The 25775-nt window shown below is 43.9% G+C and overlaps 1 protein-coding gene and 1 long non-coding RNA gene across 2 annotated transcripts; one reads left to right on the top strand and one right to left on the bottom strand.

The window, feature by feature from the left end:
* Window positions 1–5241: 5241 nt before the first annotated feature.
* LOC116374384 (uncharacterized) lies at window positions 5242–20234 on the top strand. The gene is made up of 5 exons (XR_004210292.1): window positions 5242–5355; window positions 5498–5580; window positions 6604–6741; window positions 18096–19341; window positions 19466–20234. It is a non-coding gene; the product is annotated as an uncharacterized LOC116374384 (long non-coding RNA).
* Window positions 11022–16066, bottom strand: LOC109898185 (zinc finger protein 567-like). The gene is made up of 2 exons (XM_020493086.2): window positions 15759–16066; window positions 11022–14224 (listed from the first exon to the last, which is right to left on the bottom strand). The coding sequence occupies exons 1-2, from the start codon at window positions 15949–15951 to the stop codon at window positions 13398–13400; spliced, it is 1020 nt and encodes a 339-aa protein (XP_020348675.1). The 5' UTR covers window positions 15952–16066; the 3' UTR covers window positions 11022–13397.
* Window positions 20235–25775: the final 5541 nt, after the last annotated feature.

Raw genomic sequence — 25775 nt, 5'->3', positions numbered from 1 at the left:
TTCGGTCGTTCTCTTTGTTGTTTTTGTTATTCAGTGTTCAGTTCTATTAAAATATCATGAACACTTACCACGCTGCGCTTTGGTCCACTTCTTCAAACAGCCGTTACAGAACTACCCACCACCAAAGGACCAAGCAGCGTGGTGTAATGGACTCCTGGACATGTGGGGAGATCCTGGACGGGAAGGCGTCGCCAGAGTCGCCCCCCTGTCCGGCGCCGCCAGAGTCTTATGACAAATGTAACTTGTTTCAAGAAACTAGGTGTATGTTGCACGTCACTACTTCACAGAAGAGGCATTTGAAAATAAACATACATGTTTATCAAAATAAAAAATTGTGAAGATGTGAACTTTCTTGTGCCTTACTAACAATAATATTGTTCAATTACGAGCCTAGTTGGTTTAGTCACGGAAAAAGGCAGGAACCTTCCCTCTAGCCATTATTGGCTGAGATAATGGATGGGCTGGACATGCCGGGAGATGAGTTTGGATTGGTCTGCAGTGTAACATGCTTCTGTTTATAACGTGAGCTGCTAAGTATGCGTTGATAGTCCTTTAAACCGTTTAAAAAATATATAACATTAGCCATCGAGAACTACAAAAGTTTTGCTTCTTTTCTCAAAAACATTGATGCTCTGATCAGTTTGAAAAAGTGATTTTCTACTTTCTGCACACGCCACGGTCAGTGTGAACCTGAGTGACTTGACACAAAACCTGGCCAAACAAGATGTAGCTACAAGAATAAATAGTTCCAGTCTGCCGTGAAGTGTTCATCTAAGAGTCTAGCTACATTTTTCAAGTTTCAAATTTGGTCAGAAAGTCGTTTTCATTGTAAGTTAAAGCTTACTGTGGCGTACAGCAGGTCAGCCACCAGGGGGAGACTCGTCGAGGTCTGGTGACAGACGGAGTATACATCACGAGGTGATGGCTCCGTCTGCAGAACATGCCAGGTCTCGACGGGCTCTCCGGCCAGGACTAATTGGGGCTGATTGGGAGTTGGTGAGTAATCAAGGGCTGATTGCTCACCAGCTGTGCAAGTCCCATAAAGCTGCCAGAAGGGGAGCATACAGGGAAGACTGGGGGAGGAAAGGACTCCCGTATAGTTGGAGACGGTGACAGAGGTAACAGGAGGGAGTTCAGTTGCTGTATGCCCGACAGGATACAGCAAGACCCAGAGCCCAGAAGATGGTATCCCGGAGAGGGTCTCATGGGGGAGACCTATCCTTTTAGATTTATTATTTAAATAAACACCCTTGAAACCGAGCTAATCCTACTCTGTCCGTGTCTGATCTGTGTAAATGTCTTGACCGAACCCCCTGGTCTGCCACAAGTGGTGGAGAATGCGGGCATTCTGATAATGTGGTCAGGTCAGGGTTGACGTTTACACAGCATCAGCACGAGTTGATAGCTCAGTTTGCCCAACAAGCACAACAGGTGGTTCAGGAACGAACGCTGGAGGAACAGCGACTACAAAACGTCCACCTTGTTGAGGAAATCAGGAAGCTGCAAGGAGGAGCAACTCCTGAATCACATCCCAACCAGTCACCAGGGCATGGCGCGTCACTGTGCGTCACCAGGGCATGGCTCCTAACCGACGTATCCACCTTCTCCATCCTCGACAAAGTGGTCCTGGATCTCTTCTTATGGGCGCAACCCCACGACATGAAGAGGGTAGCGAGCCTATGCACGCCCCAGACCTTGGAGGGCCTCCTGTAAGCAGTGGAGATGCATCAGAACACCAAGGGCCTGCTGAGTGGGAGCCGGGACGAGTCGGCGACCCGTTCAGGGAGATGGAAGGACAGCCCCACCGCTGTGTACCCCGAACCGACAGTCGGCAGGGTCAAAGGACCGCAAACCCATGGAGAGACTGCTGGGGTAGGGCCAACCTGCCACTGACCCCAGGTAGATGGAGACGAAAGTAGGTGTTTTGAGTGTGGCGCCCGGGGGCACATTGTCTGGAATTGCCCAGCTCGAGAGGAGTCGATGCCATCAGCTAGCCCCGGAGGCGAGGTGGGTCACGCCGTGAACTCTCTCACCTCCTGTTGGGCACACCACAAATCAACTGCACCCATGGTTCCGGTGAAGGTTGACGGACACGACACGGAAGCGCTATTAGACTCCGAAAGTATGGTTACGCTCGTAACCACGAGCCTGCTGAATCAGGAGAGCGAACTGGGTAGGGAGATGTCCATTTCCTGTGTTCACGGTGATACAAAGCGGTATCCAACAGTAGGAACCAACATCGTGAAGCCACAAGGGAGCTGCCAGATGATGGTGGGTGCAGTACCAGAGTTGCCAGTACCTCTCCTAGTGGGACGGGATTGTCCGCTGTTCGCGGCCCCATGGGGGCATGAGTTGAAAAAAAGGTACGAGCTGACCGAAGAAGAGAGCGGGGACGACCCATCGCCTGTGCGGCCCGGAAGCAACCGGTTAACTAACCTGTATCTACGGGTCCGGGGTCTGAGGCAGCTGAACCCACCCCCCAGAGGAACCACTGGTTCCCCACCCTCTGGGGGCCAATTCGGGACACCCCAGTGGGAGGATCCAAACTTGAAAGCCGCCGCAGCCCAAGTGATAGTGGTGGATGGACAGCTACCTCCAGGGGGGGGGGGGGGGGGCCCTGGTGATACCCCCATTTCCAAATCAAGAATAACCTTTTGCATCAGGTGTCGCGCCAACAGGGGAAATTTCGAGAGGTATTGTTGCTGCCCCGACGGTATGTGGGAACCGTTCTGCTGGCCCACACCCACCTGTTGGGGGCGCACCTGGGAATGGAGAAGACTCGGGAATGGATCGCCGCCCAGTTCCACTGGCCCAGGTTGAGGAGGGCCATGGAAGTCTACTGTCGCAGCTTCCTGGAGTGTCAACTCACTGCCCCGAAAGCACACTTCCGAAACCTACTGGTCCCCCTACCGATCATCGGGGTGCACTTTGAATGCATCGCCATGGACATAGTGGGACCCCTGGGAAAAAAACAGCAAGAGGCCATATCAGTACATCAGCCCGGTACATCAGCACCCTGGACCTGAGCAAAGGGGAGAAGACTGTGTTCTCGACACCGGACGGTTTGTCTCAGTACCGGGTACTCTCGTTCGGTCTCCACGGAGCCCTGCCCACATTCCAGCGACTGATGAACATAGTGCTCTGACCCCACCAGCAGTACGCAGCGGCCTATCTGGATGATATCATCATCCACAGCCAAGGTTGGGAAGAGCACCTGACGCACCTCCAGGCGGTGCTGGACACGCTCAGACAGGCCGGGTTGACCACAAACCCCAAGAAATGCAAACTAGAGTTTGAGGAGGTGGAGTACCTGGGGTATTTGATCAGACGAGGGAACGTCAAGCCCCCGGAGAGGATGGTTCACGCAGTATGTGACTGGCCCGTTCCACGCACCAAGACACAGGTCAAGTCCTTCCTGGGACTGGTAGGATACTATAGCCGGTTTATCCCCAACTTTGCAGCTATAGCTTCCCCCCTCACCGATCTAGCAAGGGCCCACCTCCCGAAAACAGTGAAATGGATGGACGAGACAAAAGCGGCTTTCAGTCATCTGAAGGAAGCGCTGTGCTCCCATCTGATTCTCATAGCGCCTGATTTCCATGTGCCGATAGTGGTCCAGACGGATGCATGTGATATGGAACTAGGGGCCGTACTGTCCCAGATACACGATGGGGAGTAGCACCCCATCATGTGCATCAGCCAAAAGCTGATACCTAGAGAAAAAAAGTACTCTAATGTTGAGAAAGAGTGTCTATCGGTGAAGTGGGCGCTAGACACTCTCAAGGACTACCTGTTAGTTACCCACTTCACCCTAGTCATGTACCATGTTCCCCTGGTCAGGGGAAAGGACACAAACAATAATCGGGTCACCAGGTGGTTCTTGTCCCTTCAACGCTTCTCTTTTTCTGTTGTGCGCAGGTCATGGGTGAAGCATGGAAACACGGATGCCCTATCGAGAAAGGAAAAATACATATGACAGTATTGATAATGACAGTCCCCTCCCCGACAGAGCTAACACACCTCAATTCAACTTAGACTATAGATAATTAACAGGCAGTGCTTGTTAACTGTTCTGTTATGTAACGATCACGTTTTGGAACAGTGAGTGCATTCTGACATCACATGCATAAAACAACTCACGCTGGAGATATTCGGAACTCACGTATGAAAAGGTTAAATGTCTATTTTAAGATTAACATGTAATGTGCTGAATTTATAAAATAAATCAGCCAATTCAGAAGGGAAGAGAAACTTTGGAGGGAGCTTCCTTTTTTAATGTAGCTCTCGAGACTAGTCTCTCTTTCTGGGATCAACCTTCACAATAACTGGGCTTGCACTGTCTATCAGTCCCCTAAAGATGGAGGGCTCTGTCCATACTAAGTCTCTACCTAGCAAGTTAAACTCTAGTAACTCATTATACTTTCATACATTGTTACTTTATACAATTTTGTAACCCATTATACTATTAATACTAATACTATTAGTACATTTTACACCACTTAATTACATGTGGGTGTGCAAGTTGTGTATATATATATTTTTATATTTTCTATTGTTACTTCATCAGATCTCTAGTAACCCATTATACTCAATATTATGTTACTTTATCTCTAATAACCCATTATACATGTGTGTTACATCACAAATTCCTCCTCTACACCATAGTTCTATTCATACAGAGGTTTAAATATTCACTAGTGTTCCATTTAACAGCATATTCGGGAAATGGTACTCTCTTCTTCCATCTCTCCATACAGAATCCCTATACAACATTATACATCTCAGGTATTCACATCCACACCACCAGCAACGATCACAGCGCAGCAGCCCACGAGGTACACATATAATTTTCACGAAGAGGGGGCATCAATGAACATTGTTGCAACCCTCACCCATCTCAACTGTTACCCTCTCAAACTTTTCAACGGATTCTCCTGTCAGTGCTCACTACCTGTAGATCAACGGGCGGTGGTGGACAGAACCCCTAGATAAGGTTATAGATCTAAACGTTATCTTACATACTGCCTACAGACATGTTGCATAGGCATAGTTCATAGAGTTGGTTCCGGCATGTGTCCGGCACCGTTCTCCATCTTAACTTATATACCATATTCATTCTGGTTATGTGCCCCCCCCCCCAATATCTTTACCAAGCACAGGCAGGAACCAATGATTATTTATGACACTAAGACAAGATTAACATTTGCAAGACTGTCACTTCACAAGATAACATTTTCCATCACAGGATTCGGAAGAAAGACAACACCAAGGAAGGCCTGACCCTGACCAAGGACCGATGCTCTGCTCCTGCCATCTAACATTATCTTCAACTCACAAGAACAGTGAACCACTAAAGTACTCCTGTAATACTATGTTTGAGATGACATGTTTGGGACGACGTATTTCCCATAATTTGATTCAGATAATGTGTGTGTCTAAGTTGATTGCAGCTAATAAATAATGCTAAAAAAGACTTGCGGTCGATGTTTGCCTGTAGATAGACTGGAACCAGTCTACGGCGGCCCTACGCAACTGGATCAGAGGAAAGTGCCTGGCGCCTGAGTGGAGGTTGATGGACAGGTAAGAATATTGCCACGGTCTCACCTGTGCAGTTCAGTGACATCAGTGCAGATGAGGTAAAGAAGAAAAGGAAAGGAGGCCACTATCTAAACCTCAACTAAATCTTGTTGTAAATAAAACATTTGAGTAAGTTGAGGAGACTAAACTGCTTTGAGTTACCCTGGATTGTAAAACTGTCATGGTCAAAATGTATTGATACAACAGTAGCTAAGATGGGGAGAAGTATGTCCATTGTAAGGTGCTGCTCTACCTTCTTGACAGCACTGTCAACAAGGCAGGTCCTACAGGCCCTAGTTTTGTCACACCTGGACTACTGTTCAGTTGTGTGGTCAGGTGCCACAAAAAAAGGACAGGAAAATTGCAATTGTTTCAGAACAGGGCAGCACGGCTGGCCCTTGGATGTACACAGAGAGCTAATATTAATAACATCGATGTCAATCTCTCCTGGCTCAAAGTGGAGGAGAGATTGACTTCATCACTGCTTGTATTTATGAGAGGTATTGACATGATGAATGCACCGAGCTGTCTGTTTGAACTACTGGCGCACAGCTCGGACACCCATGCATACCCCACAAGACATGCCGCAAGAGGTCTCTTCACAGTCCCCAAGTCCAGAACAGACTATGGGAGGTTCACAGTACTGCATAGAGCCGTGACTACATGGAACTCTATTCCACATCAAGTAACTCATGCAAGCAGTAAAATTAGATTTTAAAAAACACCTTATGGAACAGCGGGGACTGTGAAGCAACACAAACGTAGGCACAGATACATGCATACACACATACACGATAACATACGCACTATACACACACGTACACATGGATTTTGAACTGTATATATGTGGTAGTGGTGGAGTAGGGGGCTGAGGGCACACAGTCTGAATGTATTGTAATGTTTTAATTGTATAAACTGCCTTCATTTTGCCTTGGCAGCAGCTAATGTGGATCCCTAATAAATACAAACTGTGGTGCACTCAAAAGGCTAATTTCACTGTGGTCTCTCCTACTGTCTCCCTTCTAGATTGTGACGTTCTACGGCTCCACTCTGGTTGACAACGGTGCGGCTGCTAACGGACAACCCCTGGAGATCCCTGGTGTCAGTCGACCCGGTCTGGTCACTAAGGCAGGCCTGGTGCAGTTTGGACACGACGGCAAGACGGTAAGTCGCCTAACATTACACAAATGTTATTTAGACATACATTTTATTACCAGGGTTGCTACCATAGATTGTCTCTTTAAAAAAAATTTTTTTTTAAAGGCTTCCGACATTTTACTTTGGCCCTATGCTTTGGAAGAAGAAACCCTGTTTGTTTTTGCAAATACAAAAAAAACTTCCAAATCTTTCTGAGGGCATTCGTTTCTAACTTTTTGGATTTAAACGTAGGCCTATGTAGCATCCCTGCATGTAGACATGCTGTATTACCTGGCCTTGAGATCAGGACTATCATGGCATAGTTTCAGTGGCGTTCATTCCCTGCAATCTCTTGGGGCTGGATCCCGCACTGATTCTGGCTGTTCCCCCCCCCCCCCAGTTATTTCTCCTGGCAGGAGAAATAACTTTGGATGTTTTCCAGTCGAACCTTAGGCCTGCGCTGGAAAGCTCTCTGTGAGGTGTTATGTATTCTCTAGGAGCAACTGAGAGAAAGAGTCAGGGGATAGAGAGAAGGGTTCAGAGATTGTGAGTCAAGGAAGTTAGGAAATATTGGGGCCAGTGTGAGTGAGAGTTTGTTAGTGTTGCATCAGTTTATGGGAAATGTTGAAAGAGAATTTTGGGGTCAGAGGGCTGCATCACAAAGGGTTGGAGATTTGTGTGTGTGTGTGTGTGTGTGTGTGTGTGTGTGTGTGTGTGTGTGTGTGTGTGTGTGTGTGTGGAAGTGGAAGCAGGGAAATTGGGCCGGGTCCCACCGGGTCCAAGACCCGGGCACCTATGGTTATTTGAATTATCTAAGGAAAAATTGTTGTCCACATTTTATTTTTCAACAGCCAACAACACGAGAAGCAACAGCAAAATCAGACAACCCCATAGTAGAACTGTTTACACATTCAATTGTTCAGCATATCAAATTGTGAGTACCGCACAGGGAGAGAAATATGCATGTCATACTACACTGAACAAAAATATTAACGCAACATGCAACAATTTCAAAGATTTGACTGAGTTACAGTTCATATAAGGAAATCAGTCAATGGAAATGAATTAAGCCCTAATCTATGGATTTCACATCACTGGGAACACACATATGTATCTGGTCACAAATGCCTTAAAAAAAGTTAGGGGCGTGGATCAGAAAACCAGTCAGTCTGGTGTGGCTACCATTTGCCTCATGTAGCAAGACATCTCCTTCGCATATAGTTGATCAGGCTGTTGATTTGTTGTCCCATTTTTCTTCAACGTCTGTGCGAAGTTGCTGGATATTGGCGGGAACTGGAACACGATGTCGTACTCGTTGGCTCAGAGCATCCCAAGCATACTCAATGGGTGACATGTCTGGTGAGTATGCAGGCCATGGAAGAACTGGAATATTTACAGCTTCCAGAAATTGTGTACAGATCCTTGCGACATGGAGCCATGCATTATCATGCTGAAACATGAGGTGATGGAGGCAGATGAATGGCACGACAACGGGCCTCAGGATCTCATCACAGTATCTCTGTGTATTCAAATTGCCATCGATAAAATGCAATACTGTTCGTTGTCTGTAGGTTATGCCTGCCCATACCATAACCCCCCGCCACCATGGGGCACTCTGTTCACAATGTTGACATCAGCAAACCGCTCGCCCACGCAACGCCATACACACTGTCTGCTATCTGCCCGGTACAGTTGAAACCGGGATTCATCCGTGAGAAGCACACTTCTCCAGCGTGCCAGTGGCCATTGAAGGTGAGCATTTGCACACTGAAGTCGACTACAACGCCGAACTGCAGTCAGGTCAAGACCCTGGTGAGGATGACAAGCACGCAGATGAGCTCCCCTGAGACAGTTTCCGACGGTTTGTGCAGAAATTCTTTGGTTGTACAAACCCAGTTTCATTAGTTGTCCGGGTGGCTCATCTCAGAGCATCCCGCAGGTGAAGAAGCCGGATAAGGTCCTTGGCTGGCGTAGTCTACAGTTGTGAGGTCAGTTGGACGTACTGCCAAATTCTCTAAAATGACGTTGGAGGTGGCTTATGGTAGCGTGGCATTGTGTTGTGTAACAAAACTGCACATTTTAGAGCGGTATTTTATTGTCCCCGGTGCACCTGTGTAATGATCATGTTGTTTAATCAGCTTCTTGATATGCTGCACCTGTCAGGTAGATGGATTATCTTGGCAAAGGAGAAATGCACACTAACAGGGTGTAAACAAATTTGTGCACAAAATTTGAGAGAAATACGCTTTTTGTGCATTTTCATTTTTTATTTTGTTTTATTTTTTACCTTTATTTAAGCACTAAGACCACGGTTTCTTTTGCAGATGCATGAACACATCAATAAACAACAATTATACTATACATATCTGTATACACCTCAATTACACAATGCATGAAAAGCAAACACAGAACACAAAAAGCAAAACACAATCATATGAAACACACTCATCCACCTGAATTGCCCAACATGAGTATTAAGACTAGCTGTATTTCTAAGATATGCTATTGAGCTGCAAACCACACATGGTTTATAGAGCTGGAAACCACACAGGGTTTATATGCAGACGTGATGTATCCAAGCCCAGAATGAGTGCTGCAACAAAGGGGTTTATTTGCCCAAGAGTTTTGACCCAAGTCTACTACACATGGTCTCAGTCTAGATAGGGGAAATACAGTACTCGTCTCTACCACTCTTTGAAAGAAAGATGGGCTTTTCTGACCTCTACTGGTCATATAACTGTACTACAAGTGGAGCTAAATTCAATTAGTTTATCTTTATTAACTAGGTAAGTCAGTTAAGAACAAATTCTTATTTACAATGACGGCCTACCCCGGCCAAACCCTAATTGTGCACCGCCCTATGGGACTCCCAATCACGGGCAGTTGTGATACACCCTGGAATCAAACCAGAGTCTGTAGTGATGCCTCTAGCACTGAGATGCAATCCCTTAGACCGCTGCGCCACTCAGGAGTCTACAAATTATGGGGACCTCCTTCCTGTATACAAACTTCACGTGACTCATTGTAAAAACGAGGGGAATCTAGTTGTGTTCATTAGGCATCACACTGAAGAAAATGTACTAAAATGGAGGGACTACCTAGTCTTGTTCAATAAGAAATACTAATTTGTTTTACTTTACTTGATTGAGTTTATTTTTACAGGGACAGTTAACATGAATCAACATTTCAGTAATGTATTTAATTTCTTTTACATTAAATTGTTAAATGTTTTCCGTCGTGTGCACTAATGAACACAACCCTGGAGTTTTAACATTGCCCAAAATCATGCTGCAATAGATAGGACTTGCTATAGCTATTTATAAAGTTACCCTGCATGCGTGTTTGGACAGTAAAGTCAAATTTGAAGTCTGTCTGAAAACACCCTTTCAGTGAACATATCGGTAATGACGTTCCCTCCATAGTTGAATTGGTAAACATACAGCAAGTTAATTCCCTTTCAATAATATGTCATATTTTCCTAATATACTGTAGCGGTCAGATTGAGAACTGGCATTCTTTGAATAGGTGTAAGTCAAATGTTAGGCTACGTTGTTTACATTTTAAATATATAAACCCCTGTCTTCCACAGATAGGGAAGAGAATGACATCCAAGATGTACAGATTTTTAAAAATATATTAGACAGTGATATGCACTCCATTAGTGACTCCCTCCAAGCTATGGATATCCATCTGTTTGACTACCTTGAAGTGCTCCGTTTAAGACGGTCTATAGACGGTCTATAAATGATAGATACAATACAAGGTACCAGAGAACTAGTTACATGGACTTTTTCCTTTTTCCTCATGGAACTCACTAGCTAGGTTTCCATCCAATTGGCGACAGATTTTCATGTGAATATTCAAAAACTTTCCCACCAGAGATGTTTACATAAAATTGATTTGTTGCGGATAACGTAGTGGACATAAAATAGACAAATAGTGTGGTTAAATTCCCATGAACTGAATTAAAAATACAAGTTGAATGGGTTTCCATTGCATTTTCAACTCTAGTGATGGTTTTGTCAAAAATAAAATTGCGTTATATAGCTTATGTGCACACTCTGGTCTTGGCACGTGTACTCTAGCCAACAGCTTGCAGATACAGTGCAGGTAGGCTTTCCTACATGGTGAGATTAGTATGGACAAAAGAGCGAGATTACCTCGATTTGTCAAACAGCCAAGCATCGATCATCATGTGACCAGAATAAGAGTTTAAGACGGTCTATATTTATTGGAACTGATCAAGCTCATCACTGTGCACTTTCACCAGCCTGTGAAGTTCATCATTTATTGAATCTGTAGCCTAATAAAATACATGCTTTTTGAGTCGCAGTGGCAGGACCACAGAACATATCATCTTGTGACTTTTACTTCGATATATTTGAGCATAAAGGCGTTTCCAGCGCCATTTGTTGCATAATTTACTTTACCGACACAAAAAGATCCCACTCTGTATAGCATGTGTCGACATTTGGAAAGTTAACTGTACCGACAAATTAGCTGCTTCCATCAGGGCTGTCGTGACATATTTCTTCCCCAACGGACTTTACTCGCTTAAAAAGATTGGATGGAGAACCACCTACAGTGCCGTGAAAAAGTATTTGACCCCTTTCTGATTCTCTCTCATTTTTGGGGGAACTGAATGTTATCAGATCTTCAGCCAAAACCTAATATTAGATAAAGGGAACCTGAATTTACAAATAAGTATATATTTGTTGTGTTATTAATAAAGTTATGCAACACCCGGTTCCCCTGTGTGAAAAAGTCATTGCCCCCTTACACACAATAACTGGTTGTTTTAGACTTGTGCGTTTTGGATTCAATTCAGCTCTGTATCAGAGAATTCTACAGGAGAATGTCAGGCCATCCGGCTGTGTGCTGAAGCTGAAACGCAGCTGGGTCATGCAGCAAGACAAAGATCTAAAACACACAATCAAGTCTGCATGAAAATGGCTAAAAAGCAACACATTTGAAGTTAAGTCCAGGCCTAATCCCAATTGAGAGGTTGTGGCAGGACTTGAACAAGCAGTTCAATGCTTGAAAATCCACAAATGTCACCGAGTTAAAGCAGTTCTGCATGGAAGAGTGGGCCAAAACTCCTCCACAGCGACGTTAGAGACTGATCAACTAACAGGAAGCATTTGGTTGGAGTCATTGCAGTTAAAGGTGAGTTATTGAGTGCAAGGGGTCAATTACTTTCTCACACAGGAGCATTGGGTGTTACATACATTTGTGCCATGTAGTGTATTTCATAAATTTATGTGGACACCTGCACGTCGAACATCTCATTCCAAAATCATGGACATTTGCTGCTACAACAGCCTCCACTCTTCTGAGAAGGCTTTCCACTAGATGTTGGAACATTGCTGCAGGGACTTGCTTCCATTTAGCCACAAGAGCATTTGTGAGGTCAGGCACTGATGTTTGGCGATTAGGCCTGGCTCGCAGTCGGTGTTCCAATTCATCCCAAAGGTGTTCAATGGGGTTGAGCTTAGGGCTCTGTGCAGGCCAGTCAAGTTCTTCCACACCATGTCGACAAACCATTTCTGTATGGACCTTGCTTTGCGCACGGGGGCATTGTCATGTTGAAACAGGAAAGGGCCTTCCCCAAACTGTTGCCCGCAAAGTTGGAGGCACAGAATCATATAGAATGTTACTGGACGCTGTAGCGTTGAGATTTCCCTTCACTGGAACTAAGAGGCCTAGTCCGAACCATGAAAAACAGCTCCAGACCACTATTCCTCCTACACCAAACTTCACAGCTGGTACTATGCATTGGGGAAGGTAGCGTTCTCCTGGCATCTGCCAAACCAAGATTTGTCCATTGGACTGCCAGATGGTGAAGTGTGATTTATCACTCCAAAGAACGCATTTCCACTGCTCCAGAGTCCAATGGCGGCGAGCTTTACACCACTCCAGACGATGATTGGCATTGCGCATGGTGATCTTAGGCTTGTGTGCGGCTGTTCGGCCATGGAAACCCATTTCATGAAGCTCCCGACGAACGGTTCTTGTGTTGACGTTTTTTTTCCAGAAGCAGTTTGGAACTCAGTAGTGAGTGTTGCAACCAAGGACAGATGATTTTTTACACACTTCAGCACTCGGCGGCCCCGTTCTGTGAGCTTGCGTGGCCTACCACTTCGCGGCTGAGCCATTGTTGTTCCGTTCCCACTTCACAAGAACAGCACTTACAGGGCAGCTATGGCGGTGCCACATTGAAAGTCACTGGGCTCTTCAGTATGGGATTTTTATACACCTGTCAGCAACAAGTGTGGCTGAAATAGCCGAATCCACTAATTTGAAAGGGTGTCCACATACTTTTATGTATATATATATATATATAAAATAAATATACATATAAAAATTGTTCACTCAGGTTCCTGTCATCTAATATCAGATTTTGGTTGAAGATCTGATAACATTCAGTAGAGAAAATTGGAAATGGGGCAAATACTTTTCCACAGCACTGTACAGACAACCAACCACAGGCTACATGCTTTCTAGAAATGCCCTCCCATTTATGAATTTTAGCTAAGATAGGAGCTTCGCCCTCAAACCTTTCTTACTCTGTGGACAGATTATGCTTCCTTTTTTCCTTCAATAACACATTTCAATTGTCCTTATCATGACTGCCAGACTAAAACGTCTGTGTCACCAAAGGCATCAGGGAAAGGACAGTAACGTCAAAGGCCCAGGACAATCGGACCACAGGCCACTGTCCTATGCACTTGCAGCTCTCCCATCTGACTGAAGCTTTCGCCACAGTCATGGCATCGGTATGGGTTCTCCTTGTGAGTCCTCCTCAAATGTCCTTTCATATGAGCGTCCTGCCTGAACGCTTTCCCGCAGACTGGGCAGACAAACGGTTTCTCTCCTGTGTGAACCCTGATATGCTCGTTCAGATGACTCTTCACTTTGAAACCTTTCCCACAAAGGTGACAGCTGTGTGGCCTCTCCCCTGTATGAGTCGTCATGTGGTCTCCCAGACCCTTCCTGGCTGGGAACCCCTTTCCACAGACATGGCATCGAAATCGCTCGTATGAAGCGCGTCTCTTCATAAATTCAGACAGTGTTCCTATATGCCTAAATGGTCGTCCTCTCTTTGTTTTCCGTTGCAGGGGGCTCATGTTTTCACTCGGAGCTGCAGAACAGTGTGCGTTTACTGCAAACATTAACTGTGGGTCACTCGTTGGTACTCCGTAGCCCTCTCCATCAGGTTCTGTTTTCATGTGTTCCACTAGGGTACTCGACAGATTATTAATCTCATTGTCCTCCACAATCTGGGTTTTAAAAAGGTGCGAGGGCCAAGGGTCCTGTTCAAACCCACTTTTCACACAAGGAGGAGTGAATACAAACTCTATGTTATGACTATGAGACTCAGGCCCTTGCAGTTGCTCTTCTACCAGTCTCGTCCTGAAGTCCTGTTCCACTGTACTTTGTGCGGGCTCTGAACTTTCTTCCCGCAGACTGACGCCCTTCATTTCCTCTTCTGAGACATGATGCCTAGGTTCTGGAGGGAAGGAAAGGCAAATAAATGTTAGTCAACAGAGAGCCATATTAATATATCTTACTGAGACCAGCGGAGTAAAAAAATCTAAATGATCAGCTTCAATTCAGTTGGTGCATAAAAGCACGTTGTGAGGCCATAGTACATAGTACATAGTGTACTGGTAACATTACAGTCCTTTACTTTCATTGAAAAATATCCCTCAAACTTTGTTAAAATTCCCTTGACTTGCTAGTAGAGTGGGGGAAATTGTTGTAAAGTTGCGCGCTCACAGAATCGTTGGAGGAACAGAATCGTCTAGAATGTCATTGTATGCTGTAGCATTAAGATTTGCCTTCACTGGAACTAAAAGGCCTAGCCAAAACCATGAAAAACATCCCCAGACCATTATTCATCCACCAAACTTTACAGTTGGCACTATGCATTGGGACAGGTAGCATTTTCCTGGCATCCACCAAACACAGATTCGTCCATCGGACTGCCAGATGGTGAAGCGCGATTCATCACTCCAGAGAGTCCAATGGCGGCGAGTTTAACACCACTGATCTTAGGCTTGTGTTCGGCTTTTCGGTCATGGCAACCCACTTCATGAAGCTCCAGACGAACAGTTCTTGTGCTGACGTTGCTTCCAGAAGCAGTTTGGAACTTGGTGGTGAGTGTTGCAACCGAGGACAGACAATGTTTGTGCTTCGCACTTCAGCGGTCCCATTCTGTGAGCTTGTGTGACCTACCACTTCACGGCTGAGAGTTGTTGCTTCTAGACATTTCCAGTTCACAATGAGAGCACAATTGACCGGGGCAACTCTAGCAGGGCAGAAATTTTACAATTTGACATGTTGGAAATGTGACATCCATAACTAGGCAAGTCAGCTACATTGGCCTAGCTGACTTAGTTAGCTAAATTTATCTCCCCCAGAGACCACCAAAGAAAAAAGTTTGAGTCAGGATTTTTCTCGTCGGTTAACCCTTTCCTTTCTAACAAACTGAAAAGATTCAAAAAACATAATTGATAATAATAATGATTTTATAAATCCTTAGCCTTTCTGAAAGCAGAGCAGGCCCTCATTGTTCCCCACTGTTTGGGTTAGTAAACATTTGTAGAGTGGCTCTTTTTCCCTCAGCATGCATTTTTTCAGCATTCTTATTGTCTAAAGAACCCATATGTTCTTCGGAAATATTAACAAATACTAAACATTTTGAACTCTTATCATGGTGACGATTTTACAAAATTACAGTCATGATCATTAATTGGACTCGCATTTTTCTGGTCTCGGTCTTGACTCGGTCTCAGACCTCTCGTCCCCACCCGGTCTCCGTATGGACTCGATTCGCTCCGGCCTTGAATCGTTCTCGCTTTAAGTGGTCTCGAACACAAAACTGTCCACAGATATTGGGTTCCAGCAAGTTGATTAACAGGTGACAAGAGAAGTGACACACACTGTGAGCTTGCAGTTCGCGGAACGTCAAGCAAGGGGAGTGAAAGAGAGTAGGATACAAGCCAGTCAAACACTAAGTTGAAGTAGTAGTCGTTACAAACCTGCTCTATGTAACTTTATTTGTGGTTTCATGACCAAATCCAACATGTTCTGTAACCGTTTGTTCTCCTCCTTCGAACGGGAGACTTCTTCTTGATACTCTACTATCGTATTTTCAACTACTCCAAATATCTCTACAGCAGCCGCGATCAATCGCTCACGCAGAAACACATTGAGCAATTGTATTTTTGACATGTTGGGAATGCACTGTCACTAGTATTTTATTATCAATTTATTTCAATTTAAAGCTCTTTTGAAACCCTTCTTGTTAAATGTCCCTGCCAGGAAGTAAACACTGCTCGCTATACTTTTTCACTGTGCGTGCACGGCAACACAATACCGCACTACCGCCGCCTGTTGTCCGGAGTGGAAACAAAGGTTGACAATACGCTGACGTTTTTCAACCTATATTTTTGGTTCACATGTAAGAAGAGATAGACATGACGCTGGCTATTGGTTAAGATGCTGGTAGTTCCATATAGTCAATAACCTTTCTGTCCTAGTACTGTACACCATTTATGAATACAGTTCAGTCCTGATTCAGGGTATGCTAATGGTATGACTTTGGACTGTTTGGAATAAACATAATAAACTGCAGTGCATGCAGACATGTTGAACTGCATGCTTCTTTTCGAATGAATATGTGTGCACTGTTTACAGTTGAAGTCGGAAGTTTACATACACCTTAGTCAAATACATTTAAACTCAGTTATTCACAATTCCTGACATTTAATCGTAGTAAAAATTCCCTGTCTTTGGTCAGTTAGGATCACCACTTTATTTTAAGAATGTGAAGTGTCAGAATAATAGTAGAGATAATGATTTCTTTCAGCTTTTATTTCTTTCATCACATTCCCAGTGGGTCAGAAGTTTACATACACTCAATTAGTATTCGGTAGCGTTGCCTTTAAATTGTTTAACTTGGGTCAAATGTTTTGGGTAGCCTTCCACAAGCTTCCCACAATAAGTTGGGTGAATTTTGGCCCATTCCTCCTGACAGAGCTGGTGTAACTGAGTCAGGTTTGTAGGCCTCCATGTTTGTAGGCCTCCACACACTTTTTCAGTTCTGCCCACAAATGCTCTATATGATTGAGGTCAGGGCTTTGTGATGTCCACTCCAATACCTTGACGTTATTGTCCTTAAGCCATTTTGCCACAACTTTGGAAGTATGCTTGGGGTCATTGTCCATTTGGAAGACCCATTAACGACCAAACTTTAACTTCCTGACTGATGTCTTGAGATGTTGCTTCAATATATCCACATCATTTGCCAACCTCATGATGCCATCTATTTTGTGAAGTGCACCAGTCCCTTCTGCAGCAAGGCACCCCCACAACATGATGCTGCCACCCCCGTGCTTCACGGTTGGGATGGTGTTCTTTGGCTTGCAAGCCTCCCCCTTTTTCCTCCAAACATAACAGTTCTATTTTTGTTTAATCTGACCAGCGGATATTTCTCCAAAAAAGTACAATCTTTGTCCCCATGTGCAGTTGCAAACTGTAGTCTGGCTTTTTTATGGCGGATTTGAAGCAGGGACTTCTTCCTTGCTGAGCAGCCTTTCAGGTTATGTCAATATAGGACTGGTTTTACTGTGTATATAGTTACTTTTGTACCTGTTTCCTCCAGCATCTTCACAAGAATCTTTGCTGTAGTTCTGGGATTGATTTGCACTTTTCGCACTAAAGTGCGTTCATCTCTAGGAGACAGACCGCGTCTCCTTCCTGAGCGGTATGACGGCTGCGTGGTCCCATGGCGTTTATACTTGCATACTATTGTTTGTAACAGATGAACGTGGTACCTTCAGGCGTTTGGAAATTGCTCCCAAGGATGAACCAGACTTTTGGAGGTCTACAATTTCTTTCTAAGGCCTTGGCTGAATTCTTTTGATTTTCCCAAAGAGGCACTGACATTGAAGGTAGGCCTTGACATACATCCTCAGGTACACCTCCAATTGACTCAAATGAGGTCAATTAGCCTATCAGAAGCTTCTAAAGCCATGACATCATTTTCTTGAATTTTCCAAGCTGTTTAAAGGCACAGTCAACTTAGTGTATGTAAACTTCTGACCCACTGGAATTGTGATACAGTGAATTATAAATGAAATCTGTCTGTAAATAATTGTTGGAAGAACTACTTGTGTCATGCATAAAGCAGATGTCCTAACCGACTTGCCAAAAGTTTCTTAAAAATAAATTTGTAGAATGGTTGATAAACGAGTTCTAATGACACTTAGGTTGGAGTATGTAAACATCCGACTTCAACTGTATGTATTTTGTTTGTGTCCTTGTTCTTCCATCTCAAGTCAGCAACAACTATCCATCATTTTGTTCCTCTGCAGGTTCACTGAATTCTGCAAAGGTGGCCAGCGCAGGGACAGAAGGACAGAAGGCCATAACAGAGGCTATACTGCAAGACCTGATCATTTCCTGCAAACTGCCTATGTCCTTAGTGGACAACCCACACTTTAGGCATTTCCTGTCAGTGGTAAATTATAAATATAGACCAGTAAGTAGGCCCACGTTGACCAGGTGCCTGCATGACTTAACACTGAACAAAGAGGCTACAATCAAAAGTGCCCTAGAGAAGACAGAATCAGTGTCTGTCACTGTAGATATATGGACTGACATGATCATGAGGGGCTTCATGGGAGTAACGGCCCATTACATGGCTATGACAGAGAGAAAAAACTCCCCGACTGGAGTCAGTTCCGTTGAGCTGTGATAGATTCACAGGGTCACACACTGGGGAAAGAATCAGTAATACATTTGAAGCAATATGTGATCATTTTGGCATAAAACATAAATTAGATTTATATCATATGTGATCACGCTGCAAATATGAAAAAGGCCTTCACAGTTTGTTTCCCCAAAGTAAGCAATGATCATGATGATGATGATGATGATGATGATGTGGATAACCCCAGCCTATGGGAATAATTTGGTGAAGAGTACAATGCTGATGTAGAAGCTATCCGAACCAACTGCAGGCAACAGCGCTTACAGTTCTTTGCCCATTCATTACAACTAGTGATTAGAGATGGACTAAAGGAAACACCAATCATAAACAGCCTGCTGGCTAAGGTAACTAAACTTTGTAACTTACTACATACTACCTGTGGTCTGAAAGAATCATTTGAAGCTGAGTTCGGAGCCAATCGTTGTATCCCTGCTGATGTGTCTACCAGATGGAATTCCATCCTCCCAAGGACACAAGGAACTCTGCTTATCACCAAGGGAATGGAGCCAGCTATTGGAGCTAGTGGACATTTTGGACCCTGTGGTGACTCTCAGTGCTGCCCTTCCTTGTGTATTGTCACTCAACTATCATCTGCAAAGTATACTGAGCACAAGTTGTCACCTAGTCAGTCTTGTAAAAGTACTGCAGCGGTCACTCAGACACTGATTCCAGGAGGTGTTTGTGAATGTCAGAATGGAGCACTCGGATGAACAGGCAACAAAACTTCCATTTGGTGACAATGTATACATAATGGCTGCACTGCTGGACCCATCTTTCTGCCTGTTCTGGCTTGATGATAATGTCCTCATACCACATGAGCATAAAGCTGAATTGAAGGAGTCTGATTGGTAGGTACAATGCATTGCAACATGCAACGTTTTCTATGTCACTTGCAATCAAATAATAATGGTTTTTTTTTCTCCATATACTGTTATTCTTGATTATATACATCATTTAATGACATTTTTTCAGACCTTGTTCTGGCTGAAGCACGGAAAGTCACCATTACGGAGAGCAGTAGTAGAGAAGAAGAACAACCACCTGCCAAAACCTCTAGACTGTTCTCTGGCCTCCGCAACAAGATCAGCAAGAAGAAAGGAGACATAAAGTAATCTGTCAGAGCAGATATTTTTTTCCGCTATATTGAGGTATCTTCTGATGAAAATGAAGTTGATTGCTTGGATTTTTGGAGAATCCATGCAAGAGACTTTCCAAGGCTCAAGCAGGTAGCAATGACAGTGTTGGCTGTGCCTGCCACCAGTGCCCCAGTGGAGAGAGTGTTTAGTCATGGAGGCCTCATCATGCGACCTCATCGTGCCAGGCTCAGTGCAAGAACGCTGACAAACTTGATCTTTCTGAAATGTAACCTGTCTACAACATACATTTTCTCTGTCCTAAGGGCACAGAACGTAACGTACTACTTGTTACAGGAAATTGCGTTTCTGTTAAGTGTCCAGGTCAGTAAGTATATTTTAGGGATAAAGGTCATTATGTTTGATAAAAAGGACACTTTAGTAGTGCAGTTATTGAACAGTTGTCAGTCGTTTTGGTTTACATTTATGCTTGTCATTTATCTTCCCTCACCTACAGATTTTCTGTTTGTGTGACAGAATGAATAGAAATATAGACACGGTCTGCCACAAAATAAAGTGTTATGTTAGCTTTTTTTAAATATCCGGAACAATTACTTGTATTAATGTAAACTGTCTACATTTTAAAATGACATTTATATTGATTTAAATAGTGCCTGGTGTGCTTTCTTTCATACAAGTATGGACTAATGCAAGGGAGTCTCTTCAAATAATTTACAAGGTTTATAGGCCTAACCCACAGCAGGCAGAAAGCCATTGCCAAAAGGGACTTGAGACTTGACTTAGACTTGGCCCTAAAAGACTTGACTTGCTTGGACTCTACCTCAAAGACTTGTGAACATCTCTGCTGTTACTGACACAGAGGTTTGGAACTTTCTTATTGGTCTATTAACTAATTTACCACCTGGTGACGTCACCAGGCAGGCCAAAACTCCATCCCACCGAAACGTGCTGACATTTCAGGTGGTCTTTTAAACAGCTTTTACATTATCATAATTTCAATAATTTCACTGTATTATTCCAACCTGGAAACGCATATAAAACACAGACAAATCACATTTTTGACTGCACTGGGCCATCACCACCAAAATCATCCTCAGTACTCGGATAAAGCCCTATTTACGTTAGTAACAAAGGGATTCAACATAAATTACATTTGTACGTAAAACGATTGTATATTTATTAGTAAGGCACTACTATCAGTTAGTAACAGGATTACTAAAGATATTATTTAGAGCTTCTAAATGCAAAAACTGTAGCTAGCACACTTAGCCTTTGGATTAGGTAGCACAGGATAGGAACAACTTTATTTAGCATAACAAATGTAACCAGGTGGAAAAGAACGTCAACAACATAACCATCCGGATGCCCCACCAGCTCTTCATCATGGGGAGTTTGTGGACGCAGAGGGTGGGAAGACCTACAAGACCTTCAACCCCACAGAAGGAAAGGTAGGGAGAGAAGATGTAGGAGAGCCAGTTTGAATACATTAGGAATTTGTCCCTCTTTCCTCCATTACTTGATCTGCTCCTTGACAATGACAAACGAATCCACCCAGGTCCTCTTTGAAAAGAGGTACTTTGCAGCCTCCCAAGTGACGCAGAGGTCTAAGGCATCGCAGAGTTGTGGCATCACTACAGCCTGGGATTCGATCCCGGCCGTGACCAGAGTCCCATATGGCGGCGCACAATTGGCCCAGCATCGTCTGGGTTAGGGGAGCGTTTGGGCTGGGGGGGCAAGTCCATGTGGCAGCCAAGGCGCCTGCAGGCTGACTTCAGTCGTCAGTTGAACAGTGTTTCCTCCGACACATTGGTGCAGCTAACTTCCGGGTTAAGTGACCGGGTGTTAAGAAGCGCGGCTTGGCGGATCATGTTTCGGAGGATGCATGACTTGACCTTCGCCTCTCCCGGATCCGTTGGGGAGTTGCACAACATCGAAATTACGAAATTGGGGATTAAAAGGGGGTAACAAAAAATAATAATATATATATATATATAAAGAGGTACTTTGACCACAGAGGGACAACCTGGTAGTTTTAAAGCTACTACATCTCTTTGACAGTGTATTGAGTGTGTGTCTCTCTCTCTCTCTCTCTCTCTCTCTCAGTGGTTCTCAACCATGGAACTTGGCTTATCCACAGGGGGTACTTGAGAAGACTCATGAGACAATAGGCTTATTGGTAAAATGCACATGAGCGGGTACTTCAGGGGTAATCCGGGCAGAGCTAAATTCAGTTGGTGGTCCAGTCACCGAAAAAGGTTGGTGAACCACTGCTCTAGGCCGTCTGTAATGTGTCTCTGGCTCAAGTCAGTGACCTGGACCGAGCTGTGACGGCTGCCAAGGAGGCGTTCGAGGAGGGAGAGTGGGACAAGGTGAACCCCGGTGACAGAGGCAGACTCATATACAGGTCAGTATATTAGACACAGATACTCATACCAGTATAATATTCAGGTGGCTAGCGGTCTGTCTGTCTGTCTGACACAATCATGAACTGGTCAAGGTTAACATTTGTACCTAGGAATGGTGCTGTGTATTTCATTTAGTCGTAAATGTTCCATGTGACCCCTCACTGACCCCTTCAGGCTGGCTGATCTGATGGAGGAGCACCAGGAATAGTTGGCCACCATACTCATGTAGGCATGTCCATCCAGACCTTCTGCTACTTCACTGGCTGGTGTGACAAGCTCCAGGTGAGAGAGAGAGGAACATGGACACAATGTCCATTGTCCAGTATTTTTCATTTTGTGCAACAATAGGCTATATAGCAACTTATAAGGTGCTTCCTAAGTGAATATTATCCTTACCTTCATCATCATAATACTACTTCTACTGTGAATATCACAGACAGAGGGGCGGTCATTCCTAGTTTCGTTTATTAAAGGCTACAGTTTCATAATGCTCTATGACTATAAGGTGCTATAAATATGTTTTTAAAGCAATATAACACTTTGTGATGTGCACAGGTGTAAAGGTGATCACAGTTTTCTTTCGACAGGGCTGCACCATTCCCATCAACCAGGCTCAGCCCAATCTTAACCTCTCCTTCACCAAGAAATAACTAATTGGGTGACATACACCACCAGAATTTGAGAATAAACATGTTGTTTGACCTTTGACCTCTCAGAGTGTGCGCCATTGTTAATCCCTGGAACTATGCTCTGATGATGCTGGCATAGAACACGTCTGCTTGTCTGGCTGCTGGCAACACTGTGGTCCTCAAACCTGCTCAGTTGAGGAGCACCCCCAATACCTCCAACCATCAGACTACCTTTTCTCTAGGTCATGTTCATTAGGTCACACAGTAGCAAAATGTTTTGCAATGGAAATGAAAACATTTGTCAAGGTATATGAAATATGTTTGGAAATAACACATAGCTAGCATGTTGAATAATTTTGGTTATTCCAAAATGTTCCTATTTTCCCCAGGGGACTCCATTCCCCATGTGACTCCATTGACAGCAGTGAAATTTGATGAATTAGCAGCGAGGGCAGGATTCCCCAAGGGAATGATCAACATTCTCCCTGGATCAGGTATATTTTTACAAACATTTTCATATCAAGAGAGAGTTGAACCCATGTTTTTCTTTACACAGCTTCGATTTTCAGCTGCATCTCAGTTCTCCTCTCAACCCCTTTTAATAGAGAATCTGGGAAAGTGCAAAAATAATTCCTAGATGCCTGACAGGTTGACTTTATACAAGGCTGTGTTGTAATGCTGACAGTTTGCTGGTACATCTTCTGCTGTCTGTCAGACATAGACAACCCACCCAACTCACGCCCTGACCATACTAAAACAAAGACATAACAAAAGAACTAAGGTCAGAACGTGACATGAGCTCAGTATTCTTCAACAAGGGAGAGAACTTTTGTTTTGTTATAAATGTCATCATGCACCCCGATTGACTCAAAGTTGTTTCTTTTAAACACATGAATGCAATTAAATGTTTTCTCACATAGAATCATATCTAACGTCTGAGTATTCCCCCTTATATTGAACACATTTCATTTCACCTCACAAATCCTTGGTTGATGTCACATTATTTTGAAGTCATTCCTAGTACAATGTAAGAGAGATTTCCTTCTTGTTTGGTCGGCTTTGAGCTTTTTATCTCTGACGTGTAGACTGTACCAAAGAGAGAGGCCAGGCTGTTTACACTGCGAGGTCAACAGACAACAGTCAAGGGAGGACCCCTGGTTGGCAGCAGGTGTGTTTTGTTTTCTGCATACTTTTATGTGTTCGGCAGTTTGTCTCACATACCGAGGATGATCCTCAGTGGAGGTATCCTGACCTAGACTAATAATAGGATGCTGTGCAGGTGGGTGAAGGGATTCTATGTCTGGAGGGGAACATTTTTGAGTTGATAGACAGTATGTAGGCTGCCTGTTGTCATACTTTATATACTAAGTTGATGTACAGTATGTTTATCTGGTTTAATGAAAGATAATTGCGATAGATGCCAAGAAAAGGTACGACATTTTTTAAAAAACTGGCCTACCGACACTCATTTACTCCTTACTTTTAATTCAATCATAAAACATCAAATCAGAGTGGGTCGTAACACATTACACATTTCTAAGTCGCAGTAATACTAGGAGAGTGAATCATCTGTGACTCTCCGGTGTTCACATTTTGCACATTTGATAAGTGTCTTTCTATTTTTAGCCTCTCACTCCTTCTCGCACGTAGTCTGTGTAGACCGTAGATGCTGATCTTCCGGATTCTGTTTGTGTTGTTGTGAGGTGGCTGAACAGTGGAAGAGGGGAGCTGGGGGGTTAGGTCGCTGTGATCTAATGAACCTGATAAGGTGACCTCGCTGGGCATGCCGTCACTAACACATCAGTCTTTGGCATAATGGGATGACCGAGGTCTGTTACGTTGTGTGCAGTTTTTACGCAGCTTAAACTTAATGCAGCGTTGGCATACGTCTAAAAGTGTAGAAGGGTTAAACTGTTCATGGACCACAGTCAGACAAAATAGGATGTATAAGCATACAAAAATGCAATGCATCCGTCTCTGTCTCTACAGGCCCTATTTAAAAAAAATGTCACCAAGTTCAACCTCAGACCAGAGGCAAGTTCTGCATAGCAAGTGACAGACAGTATTCCCTTGGGTTTTATTATGCAATCCTGGAACCCAGTCAATGTGTTTGTAATGCGGTCTCTACGCTGTGATATACAGTCCCATAGACCTGTCGCTTTGTCATTTAACAACAAACCCCGAAAGGCCATCGCTATAAATAATCCAGTGTGTACTTGTACGTTTGACTAAGGGCTCTATTCAATCTGTAAAGCTGAAGCGTTACAGATTCCGCAATATAAACGTAAAGGTCATTTCCGATTGAACCGACATATGCAGCGTTTACCATGAATGCAGTCTCCACTAAAGTGGGAACATTGCCGTTTAATTTCAATCATGCTGTAAAGCTGAACTTCCACGATGCAGATTCAATAGAGCCCTAAACGTTGTTTTCACTGCACACAGAGGATTATGTGGTCTAAAAAGGCCACGTTCACACTCAAGTTGTACAACTGATGTACAGCACATTTGGCACAATGGTTTTTGATACAGCAAAGTTTTTCTTCAGAAAGATTATTATACAAGCATTGTGGAGACTGCACAATGGTTGTGTTTACTGTACATTTATGTTGTATCACAATAATAGCAGTTGTGCCACAACCATTGTGACAAATGAGTAAGAGTATTTTAGAATTTTATTAGGATCCCCATTAGCTGCTGCTAATGCAGCCACTACTCTTACTGGGGTCCACACAAAACATTTCAAATCGGAATTCACACTTTCATACACTTAGGTCGTACATTCCATGCTTAATAACATTACACATACGCCGGCACATACTCCTTCGTTAATCGTAATATGTTACAGATACCACCCAGTGGGTCATACTGGGTCTCTTGCGGTATAATGTTAACCTTGGTGGAGTCTTTCATTTAAAAAAAGAAATAGAGTCACACCGGATTGGAGCCATTCACCCAGTGAACGGAGTCCCATACATATGTTCCCTCAACACAACCGTGACAGCGTTGACTTTTTGTTATATGTTAACATCTCCAGACATAGTGGGTTTCTTTTACAGTGAAGTGAGACAGGTTAGTTGTACAACCTACGTGTGTATGGGGCCATAGAAGCTAAAGTGATTGGTATTTTGACATTTCAGGTTAAGATTTTGTG

Source organism: Oncorhynchus kisutch, linkage group LG1 (genome assembly GCF_002021735.2).
Source record: "Oncorhynchus kisutch isolate 150728-3 linkage group LG1, Okis_V2, whole genome shotgun sequence".
NCBI classification, from domain to species: domain Eukaryota; kingdom Metazoa; phylum Chordata; class Actinopteri; order Salmoniformes; family Salmonidae; genus Oncorhynchus; species Oncorhynchus kisutch.
This window is presented reverse-complemented; position numbering and strand designations above follow the sequence as displayed.